At 40.9% G+C, this 27021-nt stretch overlaps 1 protein-coding gene across 3 annotated transcripts in view; it reads left to right on the forward strand.

The window, feature by feature from the left end:
• Positions 1–27021, forward strand: part of znf385a (zinc finger protein 385A) — a 77149-nt gene that overhangs the window by 30239 nt on the left and 19889 nt on the right. For 2 of the 3 annotated variants that reach the window (XM_074680607.1, XM_074680609.1), the window contains exons 2-3: positions 12953–13104; positions 22393–22503. In XM_074680607.1, the coding sequence (XP_074536708.1) occupies positions 12953–13104; positions 22393–22503 (263 nt within the window). Of the gene's footprint in view, positions 1–12952; positions 13105–19487; positions 19909–22392; positions 22504–27021 lie in introns of those variants that run through there. The other variant, XM_074680608.1, reaches the window with a different exon arrangement.

The raw sequence follows: 27021 nt of genomic DNA on the forward strand, positions 1-27021 counted from the left end.
AATAATAATCCTAACTGAATAGCACCTTATCGTCTGTGCCTATCAGCAGAAATTTTCACATCTGCCGATACCGATAAACGTGTTTTAAAGCTTTTATCAGCCGATACAGATATTGTGCCGATAATATCGTGCATCCCTATCTGCATTCCTAAATTCCTTATAAAACTGGTACAGATAATCTGGTTGCGTGAAATAATAACCATACAGTTAAGAAGAGTTACATTAATCAGATTGATAAAGTGTTAAACCCCAATAAATGAGTAGCTGATTTGGCTGAGAAGCTCAAATGTACACCCTATCATTGGTAGCTATATGACTCATTTACAGCCTTCCACTTCTTGTATTTCATGCCTCTTTTCTTCTGTCTGAGCAATAAAAATGGTAAAATTGTCCCCCCCCCCAAAAAAAAAAAATTGAAACTTTTTTTTTGTTGCTTAAAGATATTATTCGGGCAGTTTTTATGCCTTTAATCACACAGTAGGGAAGACAGTGGAGCAAGCAGAAGAGTGAGAGTGGGTAATGACATGTGGGAAAAAGACTACAGGCTGGATTCAGACCCGGGCCACCCGTGTGAGCCTGAACCTCATAGAAATAGAAATAGAAAATACTTCATTTATGTATTTTATTTATTATTTTATAATTATTTATACCTATTCATGGAGCACTATCTAAATCACTAGGTCATCTGCGCTCCAACAAACTCCAACAAACACACAAACTTGCATGATAATCAATATAAGCAACTATATTGACGCAAACAGCCTGTTAGCCTATTAGCAGCAAGTTAGCTGAAGTACCACACTAAAAATCTAATTTTTTCAGTATGACAAAGGCAATTCTCAGAAAATAATTGTTTGCATTAAAGAGCTGGAGAAACATCACAGACACGTCTGTTATCACAGAGATATCCCACAGGAATGAATGGACTCTGGCTGACTTGCGTCCTTACACAAAGGGAGATGAGCATTAGGTGGGCATGTGTGTAAAATAAACTGTACTTCAAAGAAAAACTTTTGTTGAAGATCTCCTGTTGCTTGTCACTTCTGTGCCACTGATGTTAGCATGCCAACTTACATTCCCAGTTACAGCGTCTCTTCACAGTGAATCACTGCAAACTGTCCACACCAGTACCTAATACCACTGGGTACTACAGAGAAATTCACTTACCTGTGTCCTACATCTGTCACTGTCTGCAGAAAAGCAGTCCAGGTTTATATGTTAGCTTGCATGGTTAGCTTACAAATGTTAGCTCACATAAGGGTTAGCTATATGAAAGTTAGCTGGGTCATGGTAACATTTTATAGAGGTAATAATAAAATGAGACACTGATAACTACACAGGGGTGTGTGTTGGTGCATATTTAAATGTTTGTTTACTGTGTTTGTATGAACACAGTGGTTGTGCTGTGTTTCCATGTCTCAACAGCGGCGCTGCATTGCCTTGTTCTCTCAGTGTACCCATCATCCCTGGCTGTCCCCTCCCATTAGCCCTGACAGCTATTTGTCTGTCATTACTGACCTCAAAACAGCACTCACACTCTCGGTCACAACACATACACAAACACACACACACATGAAACCCACACACACATATAGGGACAGCACACAAGCTGAGCCTGGCACAGCAAAATCATTTCGTGCTGCAGTTCAAACTTAATTGCATGGTATGCTTTCATCACGCAAGGTGCTACAGAGATAAGTATCACATTGGAATGTAATGAGGCTGAGGGAAACTGAGGCATATTTTCATTAAGTCTATTAATCCTGTCCTGAACAAGTTGGTGCGGGCTCCAACATGCGGCCCAACATGCGGCTATCCGAGCCATCATTGATTTAAGGTGGAACTGGAGACGGACAGGATATCAGTCATTTGAGAAAGGAATAGAGATGTGTTATTGCACCAGCCCACCTTTACTGCCCTTGGATGAATAGATAATACAGATCTAGTGCAAAAAGACGGGGAAAATTACAGAGTGAAAGGATTTGGCTTTGCAAAGCTGATTGTATCGCTACACCATATCTACCGTATAAATCAGGGAGGTCACAACCTACTCTGGAGAGAACAGATCAGCCCACTAGATCCGCGTGCATGTATGCGTATGCCAGTGTGTCTTTGTGTCTGTGTGCTGCACCAACACACAATCCCTCACCCCAGTCACAAGTAACAAAAGCCAACAACCTCCAAAAGTTCAGTTGCTGCTGGATGCAGAGCCAGCAGGAGATTTATCCAAAGGATTAAAGGGAAGGGGGTGTGCATCTGCTTCTGTGGCTCAAGCACGTGCACCGGCCCTGGTGTGTATTTGATCGCTGTGTTATGTGGATTTTAGGGTCAACAGGCAACATAGGCAAGGGAATCAGAGGTTACGTTGCTTCTTACTCATTCAGTTCTATTATTTTTGCATCATACACCTCCTCCCTTATTAGCCGCTATCTTTCTTTTCTCTCTGTCTCGCTTGGAATCCCCAGTGAGCTCCTCTGTGTCTACCAAAGAGACAGACTGGCAATTAAATCCTCCCAACCTTGATTCAGCTACTTAGAAGAGATCAAGATAGGATTTTTCGGGGGGCTTTTTGGGCCTGCAACTGTCATATTATCTCACCAGGGTGTCATTACCAGCCCATCCACTCTGTCATTACTCACAATACTCCCACTTGGCAGACTGGAGGTTTACCTTGCCTTATCTGTGTGTGACATGTTTGTATGTCTGGTGGTATTTCTTATGGCAGGATTGCCATTTGGAGGAGAACCCATCTTGTATAAAGCTGATTGGACCAGGAGAGACCACAGATCATGTTTCGATGTTTTGGTCTGGTTTCTTACAAGCTGGGACAATGATGATGAATGCACACTTTGTTTTGCTTCCACCTAAAAATGTCAACAGTGTGTCTGAGACTTTGATCACTCATTGGAAGCTGTGTTAACTTTCTGTGACCCTAATGTTGTTGTTGTTGCACAGCTTTTTTTTTTGGTATTCCAACCACAAAGCAAAACACCACACATGCTCCAGTCTGTACTTTACTTGTAGCCTACAGTATGATGAAATTAGCAAAATTGTTGCTCTCCAAATTGGTAGGTTGGTTCAAATCTAAAGACCTGCAATTAGCGGGGAAAGTCTGACACCCTCCTCTTGATGTAGAAAAATGTGAGCAGAAACAAACATGTTGCCCGCGCGGTTCGGCCGCACAGAACAACAAATTCAGAGACAAAGCCAGTGTTCATTTGCAACTACTTTTACACCCATCATATTTCTCTCTGGCACTGCTCGTATGGGTTCACAGTTTTGTAAGCGTGTGTGTGTGTGTGTGTTGTCATGGCTCTCCCTGCAGTGCTTATATTAGGATTAAGTCCTGAGACATGTTCTGACTGATACTGTGCACTGTGCTGAAGTCTTGCATCATTACACTGTAACCCTAAGCTCTCAAAACCTTTTTACATTACCTGACATGCGAGCACGCACACTCCACCAGACAGACCGGCACACTTTACATGTGACACAAAAGCAAAAGCCGACTTGAAATTGATGCAGCAAAACGAGTTCCAGCTTTCCAAAGCTTTCCCCACATAATCCTCCCATTAAAGCATAACAGCAGCGGTTCCAGGCAGCAAATCAAACAGATCTTTATCTACATCCACCTACCTTTTATACAAGTATTAACCTTCATAGGAAGCTAAAATTAGCATACAGTGATTAAAAAAGATAGGAAGGATAAAGTTTGATACACTTTTTTATCTTATTATAACTCAAGGCATTAAGGATTTAACAAAGTAAAAAGTGGTGCTCTGAAGTTTAAAGAGGGACTCAGGAGCACACTCTTGTGGTCACTCTTGTGGTTGTATTTGCTCGGGTCTTTTTGGGGGAGTGCTGCATTTTTGGTTTCAAGATGGAAGCTGCACCATATTATTCTCAGCAATGTTGCACACTAATCTTTGGTAATGTACGTCAGACTTGTGCGGCACACTGCTAAGACTGTGGGGTTGCAGCTGCGACAGCATGCACTCCTGTGTTTTCAATGCATGTGAGAGAGTACTTGTTTGGATGGATGCAGGTGAACATAAAACAAATTTATTTGCTTTCTGATGGACACATGATTAAGTCAGAAAGACGTGTAAGTCGGAGGAATGTTGCCTCTCATTGGCTCGGCTAGATAATCCCCTAAATGCATAAAAGAGGGTGCAGTGAGACAGGAAAAGTGAAATCTTGCAGGGCATTATGCTTGTGTTCACATATAATTGCCTTTGATGCCTGTTATGTGTGGTTGTGCAAGTGCCAACCTCAGTTGGTTCTTTGTGCGTCTGAGTGGGGCTTTTTGCCAGACGTGTGATCCTGTTGATTGCGCTCGGGGCCAGGTGAAAGGGAGGCATACTGTCCTGCTGGGCCTGGGACTGGAAGGGAATACTGAGCAGGACCATGGCCAAATTTTCATTCTCTCTGGCCGTCCTGATACTCCCGTGTCCCCTACTCTATCACGCTGCCTCCACTGCTGAAATGAATTGGCTATTGCAGTAGGCCCGGGCACAGCTGTGTACAGAGCAGAATACACACTGAGCTCATCATGAGGGAGAAAAAGAGGGAATGAGAGTGACATCGTATGAGAAATGAAGGCAGACAGACAGACAGATGGCCGGCTGTTTGCCACACATTACAAGCATATGAAACAGAAAACCAGCAGGGATATAACAGAGAAAACAACAGCTTTCCCTGGCCACAAACAGTGTCATATCAACAAGACAGTCATTTTGGGTCACAAGAATTCTCCTCCTCTGTGGTTATGAAATAGTCTGGATACCCCAGTTTGTATCTCTGCCTTGAATTAGTCAACGTGCAGACAGCCAGTATCCTCTGAACTGTCAGACTGAGTCTGAAGCTCTGCTAATGGTGTTTCTACAGCATCAGTCTGGTTTGCTCTGTTGTGTGTGTGTGTGTCTGAAGAGGAAAGTGCGAGAAAAAAAAGAGAGGTTTTATGAGGAAGGCTATGTTAGGGGTTATGTTGAGGAAGCTCCCAGTGCAGCCCCCAGTCTCTTTAAATCATCTCACTGACTCAGAGTTCTCTCAATAATGCATACATAAGCCAAGGGCAGGTTTTCTCAAGATTTAGAGTCGGCAGTTAGTCTGAAATCTCAAAGCGCTGCGCACACCAGCTCGATAAAGTAAATTACCAACGCCGCGCAGATAATCGCTAAAGCTGCTGCGTGGCACAAAACTTTGATATGCCAAAAAATATTTCTCTCATGTCATTTCAATATGTTAATCCAAGTCGGGGCTTATGTAATCTAATGTGTTATTTCATTGACTATCATCTAACATATTAGCACTGACTATGGATAGTCTTCAAATGTTTCTGTTTCTGGGCTGTGTGGAGGACAGGTGCCTGCTTCACATCCCAGCAGAAAGGCGAGCTGGCAGCCGGACTGTACCTCCTCCTTCTCCCGGCCTTTAGCTGCCAAACAGCCTGGCACATCTGTGTCTGTCCAGCATGCCCGCTGCCAGCTACCCTGCTTCCATTGTTCTCTGCTGAATGCACCCAACGCCCATGGGAAAGAGGGCTGAACACAGTGTGGCACAACCTACACAGCCTGATAGATAATCTCAGGACATGAAAAGATTCTCCAAGCCGAGATTTTAGAAACAGCTTATTGTCCCGTTGAAGAAACGACAGAGACATCCGCTGATTATTCTTCATGTATCAGCTTCAGTCTACAGAGTTATGCATTTAGCAGTGTGAGCATAATCATATGACAGGTTTAAAGAGATTATCATTTATAATTAACAGAGTGTCACTTCATGTTAACATTATAGCTCAGAGAAAGTTGTGAGAAAATACCCGCATTGAAGAGCCTTAAACTAAGTCACATGGAGAAATAGGAGCTGTGAACACTGATTTCTGTGGGTGGGTGTGTGTGTATATATACATATCTATGTATTTCCCAAGCAGAAGCAGGGATGTGGCCAGCAGCATATTTATCAGGGCCATGCAGGCTAGCGAATTATTCCAAATAGGAGAATCAGTCACTCTCCGCCTTTGATCTGTCTTCTGCCTGCTCTCTAATTTTAAACCTCCATCTTTTCTCCCCCTATACCCCCTGTAAACTCATCTATACTGCCGCAGTTTCATCTTTAACTCTTTCCCTTCTGCCACACTGCAGAAAACAGGCCTGTGCTTTGTCTTCCTCTCATGCTGTTGTATCTGCATGTGTGAAGACTGCATTAGCATGGGTTTTGTGGTTGCTCGCTGCAGACACATAATTCTTCAATCCTCTTGTCCTTCCCTAACCCTCAAAACAAACTATTATAGCTATGCGCCAAACCTAAACCCACTCTGAAGCCATAATCTAAACTTAAATCAGCATTAAATATGAGTTCTCTTCCCAAAGAGGTCCCCAAAAAGACAGAACCATAAAAAGCCCACGCACATGCACATTTCAAGCAAGCCCCTGGCTGCAAAACTGAAACCCTCTGGCGGATCCCCGTAGGCTGTTTAAGAGCTCTGATTATGGCCCCTGCGAGCCTGGTAAGATTCCTGGCATGTCAGAGGGTTTAACAACATCCAAATCACTGTCCGACTACTCTCGGCTCTTCCAGACTGGCCTGTCTGTCACAGTGTCTGTCTCAAACCGATCAGGCTACAGCAGCAGCCAGTCAAGAGGGTCCAGAAGGAAGGGGATATGGCAAAGCACTGAGGCGAGGCAGTTTCTGTCCTCACTTCTTTCTTTTTCACTTAATAGCAGCAGTTACTTTCATGATTAATTGAGGATCATTTTTGAATGTATTTTTTTTTATTATCCAGGTCATTCATGATAAGTGAAACCATAAAATATAAAACAACAAAAATAAAAAAGGTCGCTTTACAGTTTCCTGCAGCCAAATCTTGAAGCTGCTTGTTTTGCAAGCAGTCAGCAACAACATATATTCTTTGTTAAGCTTAAAGGTCTCAAAGGGCAACATTCATTTTTTTTTTTTTTTTTTTTTTTAAGAATCAGAGGGGTGACGTCATGGCGACTATGTCCATATTTTATACAGTCTGTGTAGGGTCTGCAGGAATTTTCATTGCTTGTTAGTAAACATGACATTTAAACTAGGCTCCTCCTCCTTGGCTCAGTGCCAGTGGCAGCGCACACCAGGGCTGGGCGATTATGGTAAAAATAAAAATCCCAATTATTTTAAGTGATATTGAAATCACAATTATTATACACAATTATTCATTTATTCAAAAACTTCAGTACTGATTTAAACACAACTTTAAAGAACCAGCAAGTGGCACATACAGTATTATTGATTCACATAAGTCACACACACACTCGCTGTGGCTGCACATGGAACACAGAAGAGCTATGAAGCACAGGAACTTGCATACATCTTCACTGTGTGGCATATTATTTGTTTTTCTTCGATTATATTGGTTTTATGATTGTCAGATGGCAAAATTGAAATCATGATTAAAATCTGATTAATTGTCCAGCCCTAGCGCACACTCATACCCTTCGACCATGACAACACAAACACACTCACTAGCCCAGCAACCACCTGTAGCATCCCCTGTCTACATGGGAGAGACTTGGGAGCAGTGCACCTGACCTGGCATGTTAGCACAAGCTAATCACAGGTTTTGACACATACCTGGTTAGCAGAAAGCCAACTTGTGTTGCTATCTGTCCCGTGCTGCTCTTCAAGTGCCTGAAAGCGAGCGAAAGTCGAGTCAAGCTCGAGGTAGACGCAGACACTGGTTCACATGTTTAGAGGCCCAGAGGTAATGATTGAGCCGGAGGAACTTTTTGAGGAAAATCCTGCAGACTTTACCTTTAAACCCTCAGAAACAATAAACTGCATCAAGGGAGGCCTTTTAATTTATTGAAATTGAAATTATTTTATCTGACTTAGTAACCTTGTGATAAATAATTAAATCTTTTAAGCACAAGTATTGGAATTGCACTTTTGTCTGTGTCATAGTTATAGAGGAGAATCATTTCCTTTGCTTTTGTTGGACCTCTTTGTCTTATTCAGTTGTGAGAATTTGTCTTTAATAAGACACTTGTGTCTGATCATTGGATTAGCTCTTGCTCTTGCTTCTGTGTAAAATTTTGTCAGTGTGCACTGCCAGGCCTAATGGGCCCATAACCAAACATTCACTTGTGCACACATGTTGTAAAAACACATGTATGAAGCAAAACTTGCTCAGGTAGCACAGCCACTCTCCTGCTCCCACACACAGTGATTTTTTTTTTTTATTTACACTGTGAGATGGTCCCAGCAGACATGTTAAAGTTAATGGGGTAATTACACAGTGGGAGAAGAAAGCAGCCACACTCTGATTTATGCTCACAGACAAACACACACATGGCTCTGCACACAGACACACACATAGGCGCACACAGACGCATTCTGTCCCTGGTGGGAAAGCTCTGTCTTTGCTCCAAGGACGGCTGCTCTCCTCCCTCCCTCGCTCTGCTTCCTGCTCCGCAGTTCTTCTCCCTCCTTCACTTTCAGCTCCTTCTGCTGCTGCTGCAGAGACACGTTCTGTTCCCAGGTCAGCCAAATCTCTCCGTTTGTCCGCCTGCCAGAGGCGGCCTGACCTACTGCCAGAAACAGACTTCATGTTCGAGAGCAGACTCACTAGGGAGCTGCAAACATCACCGCGGTACAGGAGCCACAGACAGGAGCTCAGGCCATGTATCAACATGCAGTGTAGTGTCATGATAAATGCAGTCAAGAGGCAGAGTATTAGTCATGTTGTTAGTGGCGCAGCCCCAGAGGAGGAGCTGCCTTCATCAGTCATGGAGGTAGAGGTGGAGGACGGAGCAGCAGCAGGACCTCCCATTTTCTCTCGTCACAGCACATCACCCAGGAGAAGCTGTGGAGTCCTTGAGAAAACTGTGGACTTATATTAACAAGGCATTTTGACTGTACATAAAGGATCAGCATCATTCTACTTATTCAAGATGTATTCTGTAGAGCAGTGTTTTTTCAACCTTTTCTGAGCCAAGGCACATTTTTTACATTGAAAAAGTCCCACTGCACACCACCAACCAGAAGTATTAAAAAATATCATCTGTAGCCTGATAAAGATATAGTGTCTTACACTCACGCATAGAGATGGGTACTACTTTTATAGGTACCGACCGAATTCTGCCAAAAGTACCGGGTACCGATTCACATAAAATCAAAAGGTACTATGTTTAGGTACCTAAATGCATCCTTGTGACTGTGAGGGAGTGGAAGAGTAGGTGATTTTCCATGCTGGACATAAACACAGCATTACAAGGTTATATATTGAAAAATAAATTTGTCAAATTGAAACAAAATTAGATTTTATTTTAATTTGTACTGGGCATCAATACCGAATCGTTTCTAAAGTGAAAGGTACCCATCCCTACTCACCCACTGTGAAACTTGGGCCTGTCTAGATGAACATAAAGCTGATACCCTAACTTTCTTTTACCGTGTCAGAGCTAAGCACCCCCTTACAATAGCTTTGCAGGCAGGTGTTATAAATGACTCTGTTACAGTGTGCATCATTTTTGATTCAGCAAAAAGTTCAGCAATGTGGTAGCTAGCTTCGAGGCCTGTTCCTTTGTGTTTTTTTCCCACAAAAGTTGGCTGTTTCAACATGTTCTCAACACAGGCAAAATCGTCCACCTGCTTGTTTTGAAGCATCGGGTGGTTCATTTGGAAATGGCGTATACGCTTATTTTGGACCATGGCACTGCTGGATAGCTTTTCGCCACACACCAAGCACACCAGAGTCCGTGTCATTGCATCCTGGTAAAAGTAAATCCAAATGAAAGACAGCTTTTGCAGTACAGCCTTGAGTTCACCATCTTTGCTTTCCTTGACTACCTCCCATACTAGAGCCTTCATCAGGGTCTGAATTTTGTCCCAGGCCTTGTTTGGAGTTTGGACAATTTCTTTTCAAAAATTTCTCCATTAATGTAGAGGCTACCTGTCTCATGCAATACTAAAGCTGAGTATTAAGGGCAATCAGTTACCCGCTGCCACCTGCTGACATGGAAGAAAGCACATTACTTTTAAAGCAACTCGACAATGGCATGTTTTCAGTGTTTTTAGAAAAATTAAGTGAAACTGGATTATTTCCCATGGCACACAATACAGTATCTCACAGCACACTAGTGTGCCATGTAGGGGTGGGAGAAAAAATCTAAAACCCATATGTCAGGATTTTCTGTTTTGCAATATCAAAATTGGGATTCTTTGTCAAAAAAATGATTGAATTATTTGATCCATACAAATTATTGAAACAGTTTTTAAAACACCTTTGTCTTGTCTTTAACTTTGTTAAACAAAAAAAAATACTGAAAATAATATTTACGAACATGCATTCTAGTGTTAATTTTAAAGAGCAAACTTGACATTTGAGAAATCAGATAGCACAAAAACTGCAAATTCCAAAACATGAGTTGCATTTTTAGCTTAATAAATTATTGACTGTTAACTTTCTGTATTAAATAAAAGTGAAATATCATGCAAATGACCCATTGTAAAAATGGTCATTGCTTGAAATTAATACTTTGTAAAATTGATAAATATCTCCCATGGACATGAAATGTACCCCTTATTATAGCATCACTCAGTGGCAAAAAACATAAACACCAATGAATTGCTATTTAAATAGAACTGGCCTCCCAAAAATCGTAATTGAATCAAATTGCGAGAAGAGCATATCGTCCCAGCCCTGTTGCCGCGGCACAGTGGTTGAAAAACACTGCTGTAGAGAAACACAAATAGATTTGAGAGAAGAGTTCAGGAGAGCTGAGTCATGGCACGATGAGAAGCACCAGGGAAGGCCGCAAACCTGTGACTGTAAATTTGTGTGCACAGATTTGTACATTCTTAGATGTGTTTACATGTTTATATTTGTGGTTTGTTCAGAGAGAGGGAGAAACTTTTCACGCCCAACTAGAGGTAATGATGCAGTCCTCTCCTCCCTGAGGCGCACAGATGCGTGGCAGAAGGCAGCTGGTCTTCAGCTGAGACAGCATTTTCACTCAGTCTGACAAAGTCAATCTCTCTCTATCTCTCTTTCCCTCCCACCCTCTCTAATCCAAACTTTGTAGACTGCCTCTGCTAACACCCTATTCCACCAGCCAGGCAGCCATATTATTTCCTCTGATCACTTTCGCTTGACATAAAGCTTGGCAAAAAAAAAAAAGGCAGAGGTGTCAAATAATGCACAAATTACCATGTGAAAGTGTGGAGGCAGGTAGAGGCAAATTGCAGAGCGAGGGATGGAGAAAAGTAACCAAGTGAGAGAGTAGCTTAGAGCAATCCTGAAAAAAAAAAAAGGAGAGCGGCAAAGCTTTAAGTCGCTGGAGAATTTGAAAGCCACAGAAATCCAGTTGCGGATATTAAGAGGCTTAATCTAAGAGCTTGCTGAGGCTGAGTTTTGCTGTGTGGGCCCCATCACTATCATCCTTGACAGAGGTTAAAGAGGAGACGAGGAGGGATAAGGAGGAGAGTAGGAGCAGGCAGAGGGGAGCAGCAGCTAGAATAGAAAGCCGTGTATCATTATGACAACCTTGCATGCTATTTTAGGAGAATTACACATCAACAAAGTGCAGAGGTGTGTGAGTCTTTTTTATTTAGGTGTGCATATGTAGGATTACTTTGCAGCTGTGTTCATAAGTGTATTTTTGAACGCCTATGGAGTAGGGCTGAACAATTACTGAACAATTAATCAAGTTGAAAACGACATCACAATGTAAAAAATGCAATTCTCAAATCACAGAGGCTGCAATTTATATATATATATATATATATATATATATATATATATATATATATATATATATATATATATATATATATATATATATTTTTTTTTTTTTTTACTACAAAGTTTCATGTACACAGAACTTGAGGGAACATAATAACTTTTGGTTAAATTAAGCAGTCTGTATTTTCCTGTGATTGTAATAGTTAAGATATGTTATCCGTATCAATTCATGCATAAATTGGTCTTACTGTCTTATAACATGTAGGCGTGGCCTACAGGAAAGAATTGTTAATGTTGACAGTGTCCTTTGTGGGCACACTATAGAAAGATTTTTTGCTTGTGCTTAGTGAATAATGCTGATTTATACTGCAATATTGTTTAAAAAAAAAAAACACGATTACATTTTTTCCACATTTATTCGGCCTTACTATGGAGTGCTACTCAAACAGCTTGGTACATACAGTCAAAACCAAAGAGCATGTGCCAGACATGACAAGAAAAATAACAATGTATGATTCATTCATCCCATAATTAGATACAACTGCACAAGTAATCCAACTCCAGTACACAAGTCAAGACAACATAAAGCAACACACGCTGAGATGAAACTCATTATCATCAGACTGCAGATGTGTCCCAGGAGAGGGGAGGAGAAGAGAAAAGACTGGAAGGCAGGTGGATAAGAGGGATCCCCACTTCCTCCGTGCTCTTTCTTCTCCTCTCCCTGCCTCATTTGGTGTGAATGTTTCACTAAATAAAACGCTTAAGTGATGTGGATTCCTCAAAGCACACAAACCTCTCAGCATCACAGCACTTGCACACAGCAGTGGCGTTGCACTTTGGCGTTTCAGTCTTGCCAACTTGTCAGGAAAAACAGAAGGGCTGTCCAAAGTAATCAATGGAGCAGTCTTAACGGCACAAATGCTGCGTTTCCCTCTCACAGTTTACAGGACGGCTTGTCCACGAGGGTGCTACAAGTTTTGCTTTATCTGCAGAGAAATAATTGCTTTGCAGTGCAATTATGGCTCATTGTGGTTTTTGGATTTCAGAGGCAGATTCTATGAAACAACAGTGTGCAATAAAATTGTTTCTGTCCAATTGCTCTCTGCTCATTAGTTGCCTTTAGCTATCTTCATTGTTGAAGCAAAGTGAAAACTTTCTCATTATCAATTCTTGTCTGTTCTATTTGAGTGACAATTATTTATCTCTGTTGTTTTTGGTGTCTAGGAGGCATAAACCGGGCCGGGGCAGCGGTGCCGACGTTCTTGCGGACCCCTACAGTGATTCAGCCACACCTGGACATGAAGCCCTTCCTGCAGTTTCCCATGGAGACCCCACCTCCTCCGCACAGCATGAGCCTCTTCCACAACTTCAACACGGTGAGGAGTGGTGCAGTCACACACACTGACGCACACATTCTGCGGTCTTTTAACTCCCCCAATTTGACAGAAACAAAAAATGAAGGGGGTGGTGTCTTGACAAAATAAGAAAAACTTGAAGCCAGGTATCAACATGGGGTTTGTGTTTTTGCTTCCATAATACTAACGAGCTTTAAACTTCATCCATCCATTGTTGAGCTATGGCAAGGTTAAGAAAGATTCATGATTTATCATTAGCATATACTGGCCACACTGTAAGTGAAAACAAATAAATAACATTAATATAGAAATGCAGATTTAATCATTCTTGGAATCCAAACTGAATGTGTACACAAACCACACATACACAAAATATAACCACAAAAATTAATGATAAAAATGCAACAGGGAATTTTTATTAGCTGGGACCAAAAAGACTTCAACAAGCTCTTGCTAGCTAGCATTTGGTGTAGCTAACAACTGCTTGAAGCACACAACACAGTGCAGATGTAACTTTCAATTCAAGAGTTAACGCAGCTTGTTCAGGATTGTTCTTCTTCTCTTTTCTTTATCATCCTCGAAACGGCACTTTAACATTTAGCATCCTTCTGCTGCTGTTCGCTTTCGGTTCGCGGTCGCACATCGGCCAAAATATAGCCGATTATTAAAAATTTTGCTCCGTGGAGATTCTGTTACTCCTGTTCCTGTGTGTCTGTGTGTTGGGCTGTACACTGCCCGAGTGCCCGCCCCCTCCTTCCACCATTATCTAATGTAAGACTATAGAATGTCGTTTTAACATTGTGTTAGTTGCTTTTTGTGAGATAAACAGAGATAAATGGTACTGTTATTTCACGCGTCCATCATTATCTTATGTAAGACAATAATACAGCGTTTTAACGTTGTGTAAGTTGCTCATTGTGTGTTTACAGTTTGACTTTTTTTTCTACTTACTGTGTTTAAAGTTTGACTTCTTTAATTTAATAGAGTTCTGTCTCTGTCTTGCATCATTGGGTATTATAATTTTTGTTAATATACAGTATATATCCTGTGTATATCAATGAATTTATTATATTTAATTTATATTAGGCGGTAAATCGGATAAATCGTCCGATTTATTGGATATCTGCTTTTTTTTGCCCCAGTATCAGTATCGGCATCGGCCCCAAAAATCCCATATCGGTCTGGCTCTTCTAGCAATATGACTATATTTTGTTAATAAAAAATAGGGATGTCCCGATATTACATTTTCACTTCCGATACGATACCGATACTGCAGCATTGAGTATTGGCCGATACTGATATTAATCCGATACGATATCAGCATTAAACATACAAACTTTTATCACTTTTTCTGTAGTATGTCTGTCATGTTAGAAAAGGCTTGATTAAGTGATATTATTCAAACAAAGAACAGTAGTCAGCAACAGTAGGTATGAGGAAAAAATGACCTATTTATTATTAACCAATGGGTTACAGAAACTGCTTACATCGGAGTGCTTATATCTGAGATTTTAGATGCATTCCGATACGATACCGATATTTGTTTTTTTGCTGATATCGGACCGATATCCGATATCAATATCGGACTGGGACACCTCTAATAAAAAATATCATAATCCAAGTGTATACCACAATATCGTCCCTCCCTCGCATAGCTGCTGCTCACTACAAGAAATTAAAGGTGTTTTCTTGTGACTTCTTCCACTTTTTTCTGTATTCAAAGCACTGATTTGAAGCAGTTCTGAAGCCATCTTCAGAGCCGTGTACTTCAAACGCAGCAGTTTGTTTGATGTGGTATTTATTTTAATGGAGAGGGATCTTCCTGTTCCCCGGGCCCTGACTAACATCTGATCATTACGACGAGACCGTAGAGACATTTAGCATTTTACTTACTCAGCATAAAGCACTGCCTGTTCCTCCAGACACCATTAGGGATTGTCAACACAGTTCTCGTCAGCAATATGTAAAATCTATGAACTCTGCATGTACTGTAAATGGGGCAGTGCTATTCTAGGATCATGTCTGAGTTATTCTCTACACGGGTAGGCCTAGTCTGCAGAGAGGCATCACAGCAGTCTCCTGTTACTAATTGGGAATATTTTGTATCTGCTTTGACCTGGTATGGTAGCCTGGTTACATGTGTCCAGACACTGTTAAACACATTTTAATGATACAGTCATTTTAATAGCTCTCCGCGGAGCCATGACATAAGTGGAAGTATTCTCACTGATGTTAAAAGCACAGTGCACCCAGCAGACATGGATTAATGGAGATACTGAAGCGATGCAGGCGCTCAGTTTCCACTCCGGCATCTGCTCTCAAAGCCCTGAAATCATTCTTGCTTTGCTTTTTTTTTTTTTTCATCTCTCTCTGCCTTTAAAATCTCTACTTCTCTCTTCCCTTGACAGCTGCCTGCTCTCCATCCTAATATTTAGAACAACGTCTTGGCTCACAGGGAGTGCAAATGTTAATAGCTTTTGCTGCTATGACTGTGAGCTGGCCATGAGTGATGTTTTACAGCCCTGTGGCCAGGAGAGGGGGCCATAGGAAAGGCTTGGAGGACGTTCTAACCTTAGAGCTTTACTGCAGACTATTGAACACAAAGAGGGAACTTAACGTCCTTTTAAAGTGCTGTACTCAAAACACCAGCAGAATGACAGTTTAACCTTCATACTATAATATTTAATTTCAGTCTCAAAGGTCGTCTTTTTTCATTAAAGGGACAAATTTTAAATAGCTGTTGCCCAGAGGACAAACATCTACTTTTTATGTTTTAGCCAGAAAATATAATACTGTAAAACTGGGTACACTGAAAATATAAGTTTAGATTATTTTCATATCCTCTCACACTGCATAAAACAGACCAAACTAATGAATGGAATAAGAGGCCTAGTACTAAAATGATCATCTTCTTAAAAGAAACTGTCCAAATTTCCTCAAGTAGGTTGTTTTCTAACGACCTAAAAGCCAGACTGTGATTGCTTCAGGGCAAGATTTAGCCCTCTGAATAAGGCTCGGTCTGTTCGAAGGTTGTTTGACGGCTGATTAATGCACATCTCTAGCCACGGTTCACAGAAAATAACAAAGATAAAACTTTGGTTGCTGTTAATGAAGATTCTGTCTTGATGTTTTCTGATGCCCTAAGCTTTCCCTGGGATGTTTTCATGTTTAATTCAGTTTTGTGTGGATGAGTAAATTTAAACAGGAAAAGCGAGAGTATTAGAGGGAATGTTGGCTGCTCTGTTTACATCACTGGTTTTATTTTATGGCTTTTTGGGCTTTTAGGCAAAGGAATGCGTAAACAATCATGGAGTGTCTGTTGGGGACTTCCACTCTACATCAGTACATTACATCTCTACATTACGCTGTGAATGAAGAGCTGAACTGTATTATTTCAGGTTCAAAGTGTTGATCCTACATGCCTTTTGGTGTTTGCCTAAATATGAATATGAATATGAACAACACTTTGATGTGGACACAATGTAAGATGCTGTAACACAGAGAGACATGTCCATGCGCTGAGCTGGCAGCTAGTTATTCCGTCACTCTCTTAATAAGTGATCTGTGCTGAGTGTACGGTCTTAATCAGACTAAAGGTTATTAGCCCCAAAATACAATAATGGCCTCTCCTAAAGCTATATATACAGCTTTTATGGTCCTCTAATACAATTTGTCCTCTACCTGCCTGTCTTACTCAATGTGACTCAAGACAGTGACAAGGCTGAATTATTTATCTACAGCAGCTGGGCCTGAGACAGCCACACGCTCCCTCAGCCCCAGTGTGGACGCGCTCAAGCTGCAGAGTCAGGAATTTTAGATAAAGGTGTCGAATCATGCAAATGCAGTCACGGACTTGTTGAATCTCACCTGTCTATACACGTTTTCTTCCTTTTCTTTGCTCTGTTGTTATAAATCACTCTCAAACAGCGCATCTTGTTAAATTACTTTTGTTTATTTAAGTCTGATCTTAGGAATCTAATGTTAGGTCTATTCTTAGGTATGAATGAGATAGGTTTTTTGGTGCTGATACTGGTATTGGATGCTTGCTCCTGATGGCTATTAATATGCTTTACATTTCTATTTAAATTTCTTCAGTGCTCAAATTAAGGCTACAGCATTTTCCTTTTTATTCTTCTAGTAATGCTGGCTGCAGCTACTTCACTTTGTATTTCCTCAGTAGGGATGGGTATCGAAAACTGGTTCCTGTTATGAATCGGTAAGAAATGGTTCAATCCATCAATATAATTATCCTCTATGCTCAACAATTCCCTTATCGATTCATTACATTAATCCAGAGCTGCAGGACCTTACTTCAACTATTCACCCCCAACTATTTTAGCTTAGCAGATGATTACAGTTTCCTAAGAAAACTCTGATTTTTAGCTTAAAGTTTTACTAAAGAACTGAAACACAAATAAATGCGAGTTACAATCTCACACAAGATTCCTATTCAATACATTCAATAAGTTCTACATCTCCTAATGTACTGAAAACAAAGTAGAAAGAAAAAGCCCTAGCTTTAAGGGATCTTGCACTGATATGCTAGTAGTTAGCATAGATCAGTATAACTTCGATTTTACAACTGAATTTCAACTTTCATCACAGAAACATGTAAACTGGAAGATAGAAGGACAGGTATGTGCAGGCTCAAGGCTGACACCCCTGGTTCATAGCGTCCTTTAACCACTTAGAGACACTACATTGCCTGTTTCAGTCAATAAGACATAACAAAACACCACATCAATGTCACGTGACCAGAGATTTTTACTTATTTACATCCAGAGATATCCAGATCCAGTGACAAATTTCATAGTTTACCAAACCAAAGATGACATTACTACCACTGGAGATAGCAACGCTGCACTAGAGAAATCAATGCCTAGAAGGCCGTATACTACACTATACTATACTATACCATACTATACTAAACTATACTATACCTTTCTATATTATACTATACTATGTCACACTATTACTATACTGTACTAAACTATACCGTACTACACTACACTGTACTATACTAAACTATACTATACTTTACTATACTATACTATACTTTTCTATATTATACTATACTATACCTTTCTATATTACACTGTAATATACTATTCTATACTTTACTATACTATACTATACTATACTATACTATACTATACGATACTATACTATACAACACTATACCACACTTTACTTTAGTATACTATACTTAAGTATACTATACTATACAATACGATACTACATACTTCTAAACAAAAGAAAACAAAAGAAAACAAAACAAAACTATTTTATACTATACTACACTACACTATTCTATACTATACTATTCTATACTATACTATGCTATTCTATACTATACCACACTATACTTTACTATTCTATACTATACTATTCTATACTATACTATACCATACTATACCATACTATACTATACTTAACTAAAGTATACTATACTTTAATATCCATACTTTACTATGCTATTCTATGCTATGCTTTACTTAAGTATACTACACTATACTATACTATTCTTTACTATACTATACTACACTATACTATACTTAACTATACTATTCTAGACTATACTATTCTATACTTTACTATATTATACTATACTATTCTATACCATACAATATGATTCTATACTATGCTTAACCAAAGTAAACTATACGATACTATAACATGCTATGCTATGCTATGCTTAACTTAAGTATACTACACTTTACTTAACTATTCTGTACGATACTTTACTATGCTTAACTAAAGTATACTATACTATAAATTTCTATCCTAAACTAAACCGTGCTATGCTATGCTTTACTATAATATACTAAAATAACATACATTTACTTGTAAATGTATGTAAAATGCTTTGCTTTTTTTCCCCTTGGCCTGTGATTTAGACAGTTTTTTGTTCTTCATTGGGCTTTACAACTTGTGTGTGCTGAGTTGTTTTGTAATCTTTACAATTACAGTAAGAAACCACAGAGGAGGAGTATCAAGTGGGCTTGTGTGTATACATGTGTGGTTTGTCCAGGGGGGCTGCTGGGCTGGGCTGAAGCTCCAGCGGCTGGTGATGACATTTGATAGATAGTGTGAACTTTGGGGAAGAGAGGGAGAGTTCAGTAAGAGGAGAGGGAGAGAGAGAAACACACGCACAAACACAGACACACACACACACAGACACACAGACACACAGACACACACACACACACACACACACACACACACACACACACACACACACACACACACACACACACACACACACACACACACACACAGAATCCCGGCTGCATCTGGGCTGATTGAGTATGCATGAAGAAGGAGGGAGAAAGAAAAAAAAAGGGAGAGAGGAAGAGAAGGGGAGGAGAAAACCAAGGGAAAAGCTCTACAGGGAGGCGTGAGGCAGAGGGAGAGAGCAGCTGAGAGGAGAGGAGAGGGAGGCTAAACTTAAGGGACAGCAACTTGTAAGGTGATGTGTCAGTGAAAAGGCAAGAAGGGAGAGCAAGGAAATCATTTGGAGGGAACACTTTCAGATGTCAGTGTCAGATTTCTAAAGGAGAGGCAGGGAGTGCACTTCAAAAAGGAAAAACAAAGAAATATTTGCTGGCAATGCATCTCTAGGCACAAGCCCTACTTCTCTGAGTGAGTTACTTTGTATTCAACACTGACAACCAACTAGGAGGCTGAATGAGTGAGGAAGGTGCACCACACACTCTCAGCCTTGCACATGCTGAGACACAAACACACACCTCGGCCAGCAGTAACGGCACACACACTGGAGGACCAATGCAGCTCCAAGCCTCTACAGACACAGAGGAGAGGAAGGTGAGTTGTTTTAAGGCTTGAAGATTTTTAGCGTTGCTTTTTGTCTTTCATCCAACCATGTCCTCATCTGGGCATGACTAAAAAGTACTGCAGGATTCAGAGCTTCAAAGGCTTTTTAAAAAAATAATCTGGAGCAGCGCAGGCTTTACCACCACTGCCAGAGTGGCCCCACAGAGAGATGTGTGCATATCTAGCTGCTGGAATTGAACGCTTCAAAATAGCTTGTTGCAGGGAAACGATCAAATACATCAGAGGACGTTACACAGAAAGGATGAAAGAGGGGAAGATGAAGAGAGGGGAGAAGGAGGGAAAAGATCTCAACACAGGATGCTGTTGACATAAGGTGCATGCAGTTGCAAAGATGCTGAGGCGCTCTCTGAAAAAAAGATGAAGCACATTTCTGCGGGAAAAAGCTCTGTGTTTAAAAAGGGCAGCAGGGTTAGCGGTGTGTGTGGTTTATATCTCCGATCTTACCACATTACAAAAACTCCCCAGCTCACTCATGTTACTCATTTCATTTATTGTTGAGAATCTAATCAAACCCTCAATGCAAGAAGCCGGTTCGTGTCAGTCTGTGCAAGTTTTGGAAATTCCCACTGCAGTTACATCACAAGGCTCAGCTCCTATTTCATTACATGTTTTGCGGAGCATTTGGGTTTGAGGCCATGTGAGCTGCTGTCCAAAAAGGCTTGTTGGCAGCTGGTAGTTGTTTTTAACAGCTGAATCAACTGGATGGATCATAACTGACCCACACCCAGTCCTGCAGCAGCTAGCTGGGATGAAAACCCATGAATCATGTTGTACAGTTACTCCACCAAGTCTCCTCTACTTTTATTAAAGCTTTTAGACAGGGGTCACACATGGGACAACTGCATAATGAATAAAATATAAACTTTTCAGTGTGAGAGCTGGGGTAAAATGTGGCAAGGTAGATTGTTTTGTAAAAATGTAAAGCCAGTGCTGTACTTTTCATACATTCATGTGGGTAGTTTACCTCACTTCTTGGTCTTATTTCACAACTTCTTGACACTACATGAGTCTGGTTCTTGGGAAAGAAGAAAAGGGAGTCATGGAACGTGGCGTGAAAGAAAGAGCCAAACGAGATAAGAATTTGTAATCTAAGGATGTCTGGGCCCTTCCTCTCTCTGCCTCTCAAGGCTCTTTCCTTTTTTTGCCTCTTCTTCTCTTTCTATCTCCCAATCCATCTTCTCCCCCTCGCTCCTTCGCTCCTCCAGATGGTGCGTTTCTGGACCGTCCTGTCACCCAGCTAAATGTTTCAGGCCTCCTCCCCATTTCCTTCTCTCTCTCTTTCTCTCTGTTTACGCCGTTTCTCTGGGGTTGCTGGGAAACAGGCACCATGCAGAAATTCACATTGTGAGTGCTTGAGTTATGAGAATATTCATCCTTGCCCTTCTTTTCTCCTTTTTCTCCCCCAAGCAGCCAGTGTCTTCTTGAGCCATTTGTGTGTTTGATGAGACCAAACTCTGGGTGCTAGATAGCTGGAAGAAAAATTTGGTGATTAGCCAAATTAAACGTAGTGTTGAGCCAAATTGAGTCATTTACAGTCTGTCAGACTCTCCCAAGCAACAGGCTTGCATCACACTTGGAGAACTCTCTGGAACTTTTTCTAAATTCTCAGCACTCGATATCATATCCATTTGAGTCTCCAGGCCAGGACTCTTGAATCTCTTCATTCCTTTTGTGTAGCGTTACGCAGCCACATCACCTTATAAATTTTTGCCTGCTTTAGCTGCAGCCACAGTGCCAGACGCTTGTCTGTGTTGGAAATCCACCCCAGCCAAAGAGCCCAGAATAATGCTCAGGTCAATTAACAATGATCGCTAGATAAATTCAGCTTCAAACAGAGATAAATAATTGGAATGGAGCCCGTCTAGTTGGGTGCAGGCAAGGTCTTTTGTGTCTGGGACGGGGTTAAAGTGAGCGGCTCAGTCAATGACACATTGGAGCGCGGCTAAAGCTAGTCAGTTAAATTTATACAAGGCGCTTATCACCACGCGGATGATGGACAACCCAGCTGAAACAATTAGCACAGGGACAGTGTGAATCTATAAACCTGGTTTTGGAAGAGAAGCCTGAGCTTGGGTAGCATGCAACAGGTGCTTAAGATCTACAACAGTTCGTAAACACACTTGAACCAATGTTAGCAGGATATAAACACAGACAAACAATCGACACTGTTGTAATATCTCTCCTCTGTGTGTGTGCGTGTGTGTCGAGTTTGACTTCAACAGTTAGTCTCTTGGAAAGAAAAAGCATGATCCTCTCTCCTCCGCTCTGGTCTCTTACACCAATCCAAAACAGTCAGCTAAGCACGTTCACCCCTGACTTCGTTTTGATGGACCGGCCCATCGACTCGTAGCACCAGGACATCTGGAGCGCAGAGCTGTATCGTAGTAGTTCCTGAGCATTAATCACAGCTCACAATTCCAATTCTCTCTTTTTTTTTGCCTCATCTCTCATCAGATGGACCCGGTGCAGAAGGCCGTCATCAACCACACCTTTGGGGTTCCACTGGTGAAGACCAAGCGGCCTGTGATCTCCTGTAACGTTTGCCAGATCCGCTTCAACTCAGAGGTACAGGAAAAAAACAGCACATTCACAGCACAATACACTCACAATACACTCCATCCATCTCTCAAAAAGTCTCCTCATACCAAAATGAATTAAATATCCTACACCCTGTTGTTTACACACAAACACCTTCACCTTGTACACAGATTCTTCAGGAATGTGTATCTGAGTTGACTCAGGGGATGTTGTGCATTTGTCTGGGCTGTGTTTTGGCAGTTGTGACCCCACTGGAATTTAATTTGTTTCCTTTAGAGAGTAGAGTTTAGTGAGGAAACTACACTGCAGCACAGTCTGGAAAGCTGCTGCAGAGCCCCCTAGCAGAAGCAGGATTTATTTTTTACCCTGGAGATTTTTCTCTTCTCATAAACAGCAACAAAGCTTGATTAAAATCTCCGACATGAGTAGAGTTAATTTCGCTTTAGCATGCAATGAAACAAGAATCACTTTGTAATCAAAGCAATTTGTTTTTGCATGCGTTTCCATAATTCAATCGCTTCATTTTCGCTGCAGCTTCATCAATCTGTCCATATGGAGTAACTTAGTATGAAGACTGGTAATGAGAGGATAACGACACATCATACCCATGGGCACCTCATACACATTACCGCTGACAGACTAACAGCAACAAAAATCACATTGAAGTATTTTAGATTTAGTACTGCTAGCTCCTTTGTGTTTTCTCTCTGCTAAAGAGGAAAAGGACGGACACATGACAACATCAGAGCCAACTGTCATGTGTGCAGTGTATAATTTGGCTGCGACGCTCCCTACTCAGTGGTGCAGACTTCAGGGCCAGGGCGTGCATCCATCCACAGTACACAACATTAAGGAGGAGACCAGGGCTATATATACCTCTCAGGTCTACAATCATGGTTTCCATGTGGTCTGGGAGCGACAGAGCTGTAATCTCTTAAGCCGCCACTTTGCAGCGTCGTCTGCAGTAAATCTCTGAAGCACAGGAAACAATCACAAGAAGATGTTTACATAATGAAATACTTGAAACCCGACAGTTTATGATCAAACAGAGGTCCTTTTCAGAGAAGACATGTCCTCTTTGCTAAAGTTTGTTCAGAAAGAAGAACTTTGAGCATCTGAATATTTACAATCATTATTATGTGGTCAGGAAAATGGAAGAAATGTTGACTCTAATGCAAAGTGGGATCAAAATGTATGAGTCATAGCAGTATAATCCACCCAAAATGATACCTGATATTTGATATGAATTGACCTAAACCTGAGAGAGAAACCTGATAGGGGCGAGTATTGGCAAGAACCTCACAATGCAATACACATCAAGATACTTGGGTCATGATTAGGGATGTCCCGATATTACATTTTCACTTCTGATACGATACCGATACTGCAGCATTGAGTATTGGCCGATACCGATATTAATCTGATACGATATCAGCATTAAACATGCATACTTTCATTACTGTTTCTGTAGTATGTCTGTCATGTTAGAAAAGGCTTGATTAAGTGAAATTATTCAAACAAAGAACAGTAGTCAGCAACAGTAGGCATGAGCAAAAAATGACCTATTAATTATTAAGCAATGGGTTACAGAAACTGCTTACATCGGAGTGCTTATATCGGAGATTTTAGATGCATTCCGATACGATACCGATATTTGTTTTTTTGCTGATATCAATATCGAACTGGGACACCTCTAGTCATGATACAATAAAATCACAATATCAAAATATTGTGATATATTGCGATATTCTACACTGCTAACTATTTGATTGAAAACAACTTTTTTTATTTTATTGTGTTTGAAATAATGAAAGTCAGATGCAGTGTTTCATACAAAACTTAACTTGAAAACATAAAGTGCATCAATTTTGTCAGTTACACTACTGTGATATAAAACTACTTTTGCAAAAAAATTGTTGGATGAAAGATTTGATCAGTTTGTGAAACTGATAAATGCGACTTGGTGTAAACAATGTTACGCAAAAAAAATATTGTGAAATACATGACTGTTATTATAATTTTATCAGTCTACTACACTGTAATTAAACTTTAAATGATTTTTAATAACTGACCCAAGAATAGAGAGAAAACATTGATGCTTACGGCATCAAAACCCACATCAAGTTTAGGAATAAAATATTTTTAATACACTTTGAGATTAGATTTATTATACAGTTTATGGAAAACATACAGCAGAGTAGCTCTTCAGCCCCATATACTGCAAAGAAAGACATATTGTACTTCCAACTCACCTAAAATAGGATTTTTTATTTTCAATATATCAATACTTTATCACAAGTGAAAGTATTGTGATATATTGTTATGTCAATATTTTTCCACACCTCTAGTGCCTTAACAAAAAGCAGAGAAGGAGGATTTACTGTGAATTATAAATTGCTGAAAGACATACAGCTGGCTCAATTTCAGCTCTTGTTTGCCTGTTTCTTTTCTTTTTCTTTTGAAACCAGGTGAATGTTATGAAAGTCAGCAGCATGAAATATTTGTTCAGCAGTGAGTGAAAACATAAAGGAACTTAGACAAATGCCACAAAACCCCTGTTACATAACCAGAACAAAAAAAATTCTGAAAGAAAATGCACATTTCATAGATTATTTACTCAAATCAGCCAAGGTGTGCTTTAGTATTCTGGTGCATATAGGAGCAAATGTTAGGAATCAGGAGAAATGGATGTCATGTCGAGTTATACCTACCTTTATCAGGTAACAATGAGTGTAAACTACAGCAGCCTTGGCGTGTGTCCTAGCCACTTATTCATACATATGTTCACTCTACCGTCAATGTGACTTTCACTTTCAGTATACGCCAGAAAAAGCCCGTGCTGCACTGTATCATCAATGTCATCCCTGCAGCAGGCTGTGTCTAGTTCGTGCTGTCCTACAGAGCTCAGCTGGAGATTAATGGCTGCCTAAAATCCTATAGAATGGCTCCCCTCCCACAATGCTCTTCTTTGACATCACATCAAGTGGGGATACGTCTTTCATCAAAGAAATAACACAGCAGGAAAACACTTCTGAGGATACAATGCTGCACTCCCCATCTCATTTTCATGGTTCAGGGATCAGTTTCCACTAAAAGAATATTTTGCTCTTAGTTTTGACATCCCTCTGTTTTGATCCACCACCTGTGAGCCTGTCAGGTTGCTCATAGGTCAAAAAAACACTTTTAGCCTAACACGTACTGTACAGTCATGATCAATGTATTTGTCTTCAAAGGACCCCACTCCCACCCCGTGCTCTCCTCATTTCACGCACCATTTTGCCATCATTCATTCGTCTCATTTGATCTTTTCTCTCCCTTTCTCTACCCGTCTCTCGCTCAGCAGCCTCCTCCCGCCCCATCCTGCCCGTCTCCCTCTCTGTTGCTGCATTATTTACAGTGTGGAAATGCCTAAAATTGCCTGCCACTACTTATTATAAGATGCATTCGTCAAGGGCATGGATTAGTGTCTGGGCTCTGACAGCCCCGGTGCATCTTGGGAATGTAGAAGAGAAGGAGTAGACTTACAGGGGAAGGAGAGGAGGAAAAGGAAAGGGAGGGTTTGTGTGCCCCTGCTGTCCCTGGGTCGTGCGCCGGTGTGAGGTGCTAAACGGTTATGCAGAATAACCTTGATGGCGTGCTGCATTAGTGACATCATAGACTTTGTCGCCCTGCATTGACCAACGTCACAGCTACTGCAGCAAGATAGACCGATATGCGTCCCCTACTCCCCTCCTCTTCCTGCCAACTCCACTGCTCTCCTTTTCTTCCTTTCACTCCGCGCTCTCTCCACTTCCTCCTTTTTTATGATCCAAGTCTATTTGTCATATTCTGACTTTTTAAACTTGCTCGCCTTTTTTTGCCCCTCTTTATCGCTCATGGAGCACCAGCTGTAGCAGACTAGAAACACTACAGCTTTTCCCTCTTTAAAAAATGTCTTGCTGGAAAGCACTTGTTCAGTTTGAACTCTCTGCATAATGAAACACAGGCGTCATCGGTCGATGCGGTGCAGCTTTTTCTCTCTGAGTTTTTTTTTGCCTCTTTTATATCATTCCCCATGTCAGTCCAGCTTCTTACATCATCTTTCTGGTCTTGTAGTCCCTGGTGTCAGTTTTTCTCTTTCATCCCCCTTTCATTCTTTCTCCCCTCTCTCTATGCACAACCTCACATTGATACTCAGCTGTTTGGCAGTTGATCCCTGCGGCTTGGTCGGAGAGGTTAATAGAGCCGCGGTGGCCGCTCTGCCATGCGCTCCCGTATATCTTTCTGTCTCCCTTCATTCCGTCTTTCATCTATGAGATCACTCAGCTCCCAGCACCCCCCTTTGCACCCACATCTCCCTCTTCACCTTGATCTGTCAGGCTTTGCTGTAGCAGCTCCTTAAGACCCCTTTGACAGGGTCCGGTTACAGAAAGTCTGCCTTATCTGCAGCTTGGTTAATCATCGTGATTTAAATGAAAAGTGCTCTTCTTAATCACAATAGCCAAGGTTTATGTTGCCTTTCACAACCTGGATGCCTCATGGTATAGCAAAACACACACAAACTCA

The sequence above is a fragment of the Halichoeres trimaculatus genome, unplaced genomic scaffold, assembly GCF_033239565.1.
Source record: "Halichoeres trimaculatus isolate MK-OKI-2021-1 unplaced genomic scaffold, fHalTri1.1 fHalTri1_scaffold_11, whole genome shotgun sequence".
Classification (NCBI taxonomy): Eukaryota; Metazoa; Chordata; class Actinopteri; order Labriformes; family Labridae; genus Halichoeres; species Halichoeres trimaculatus.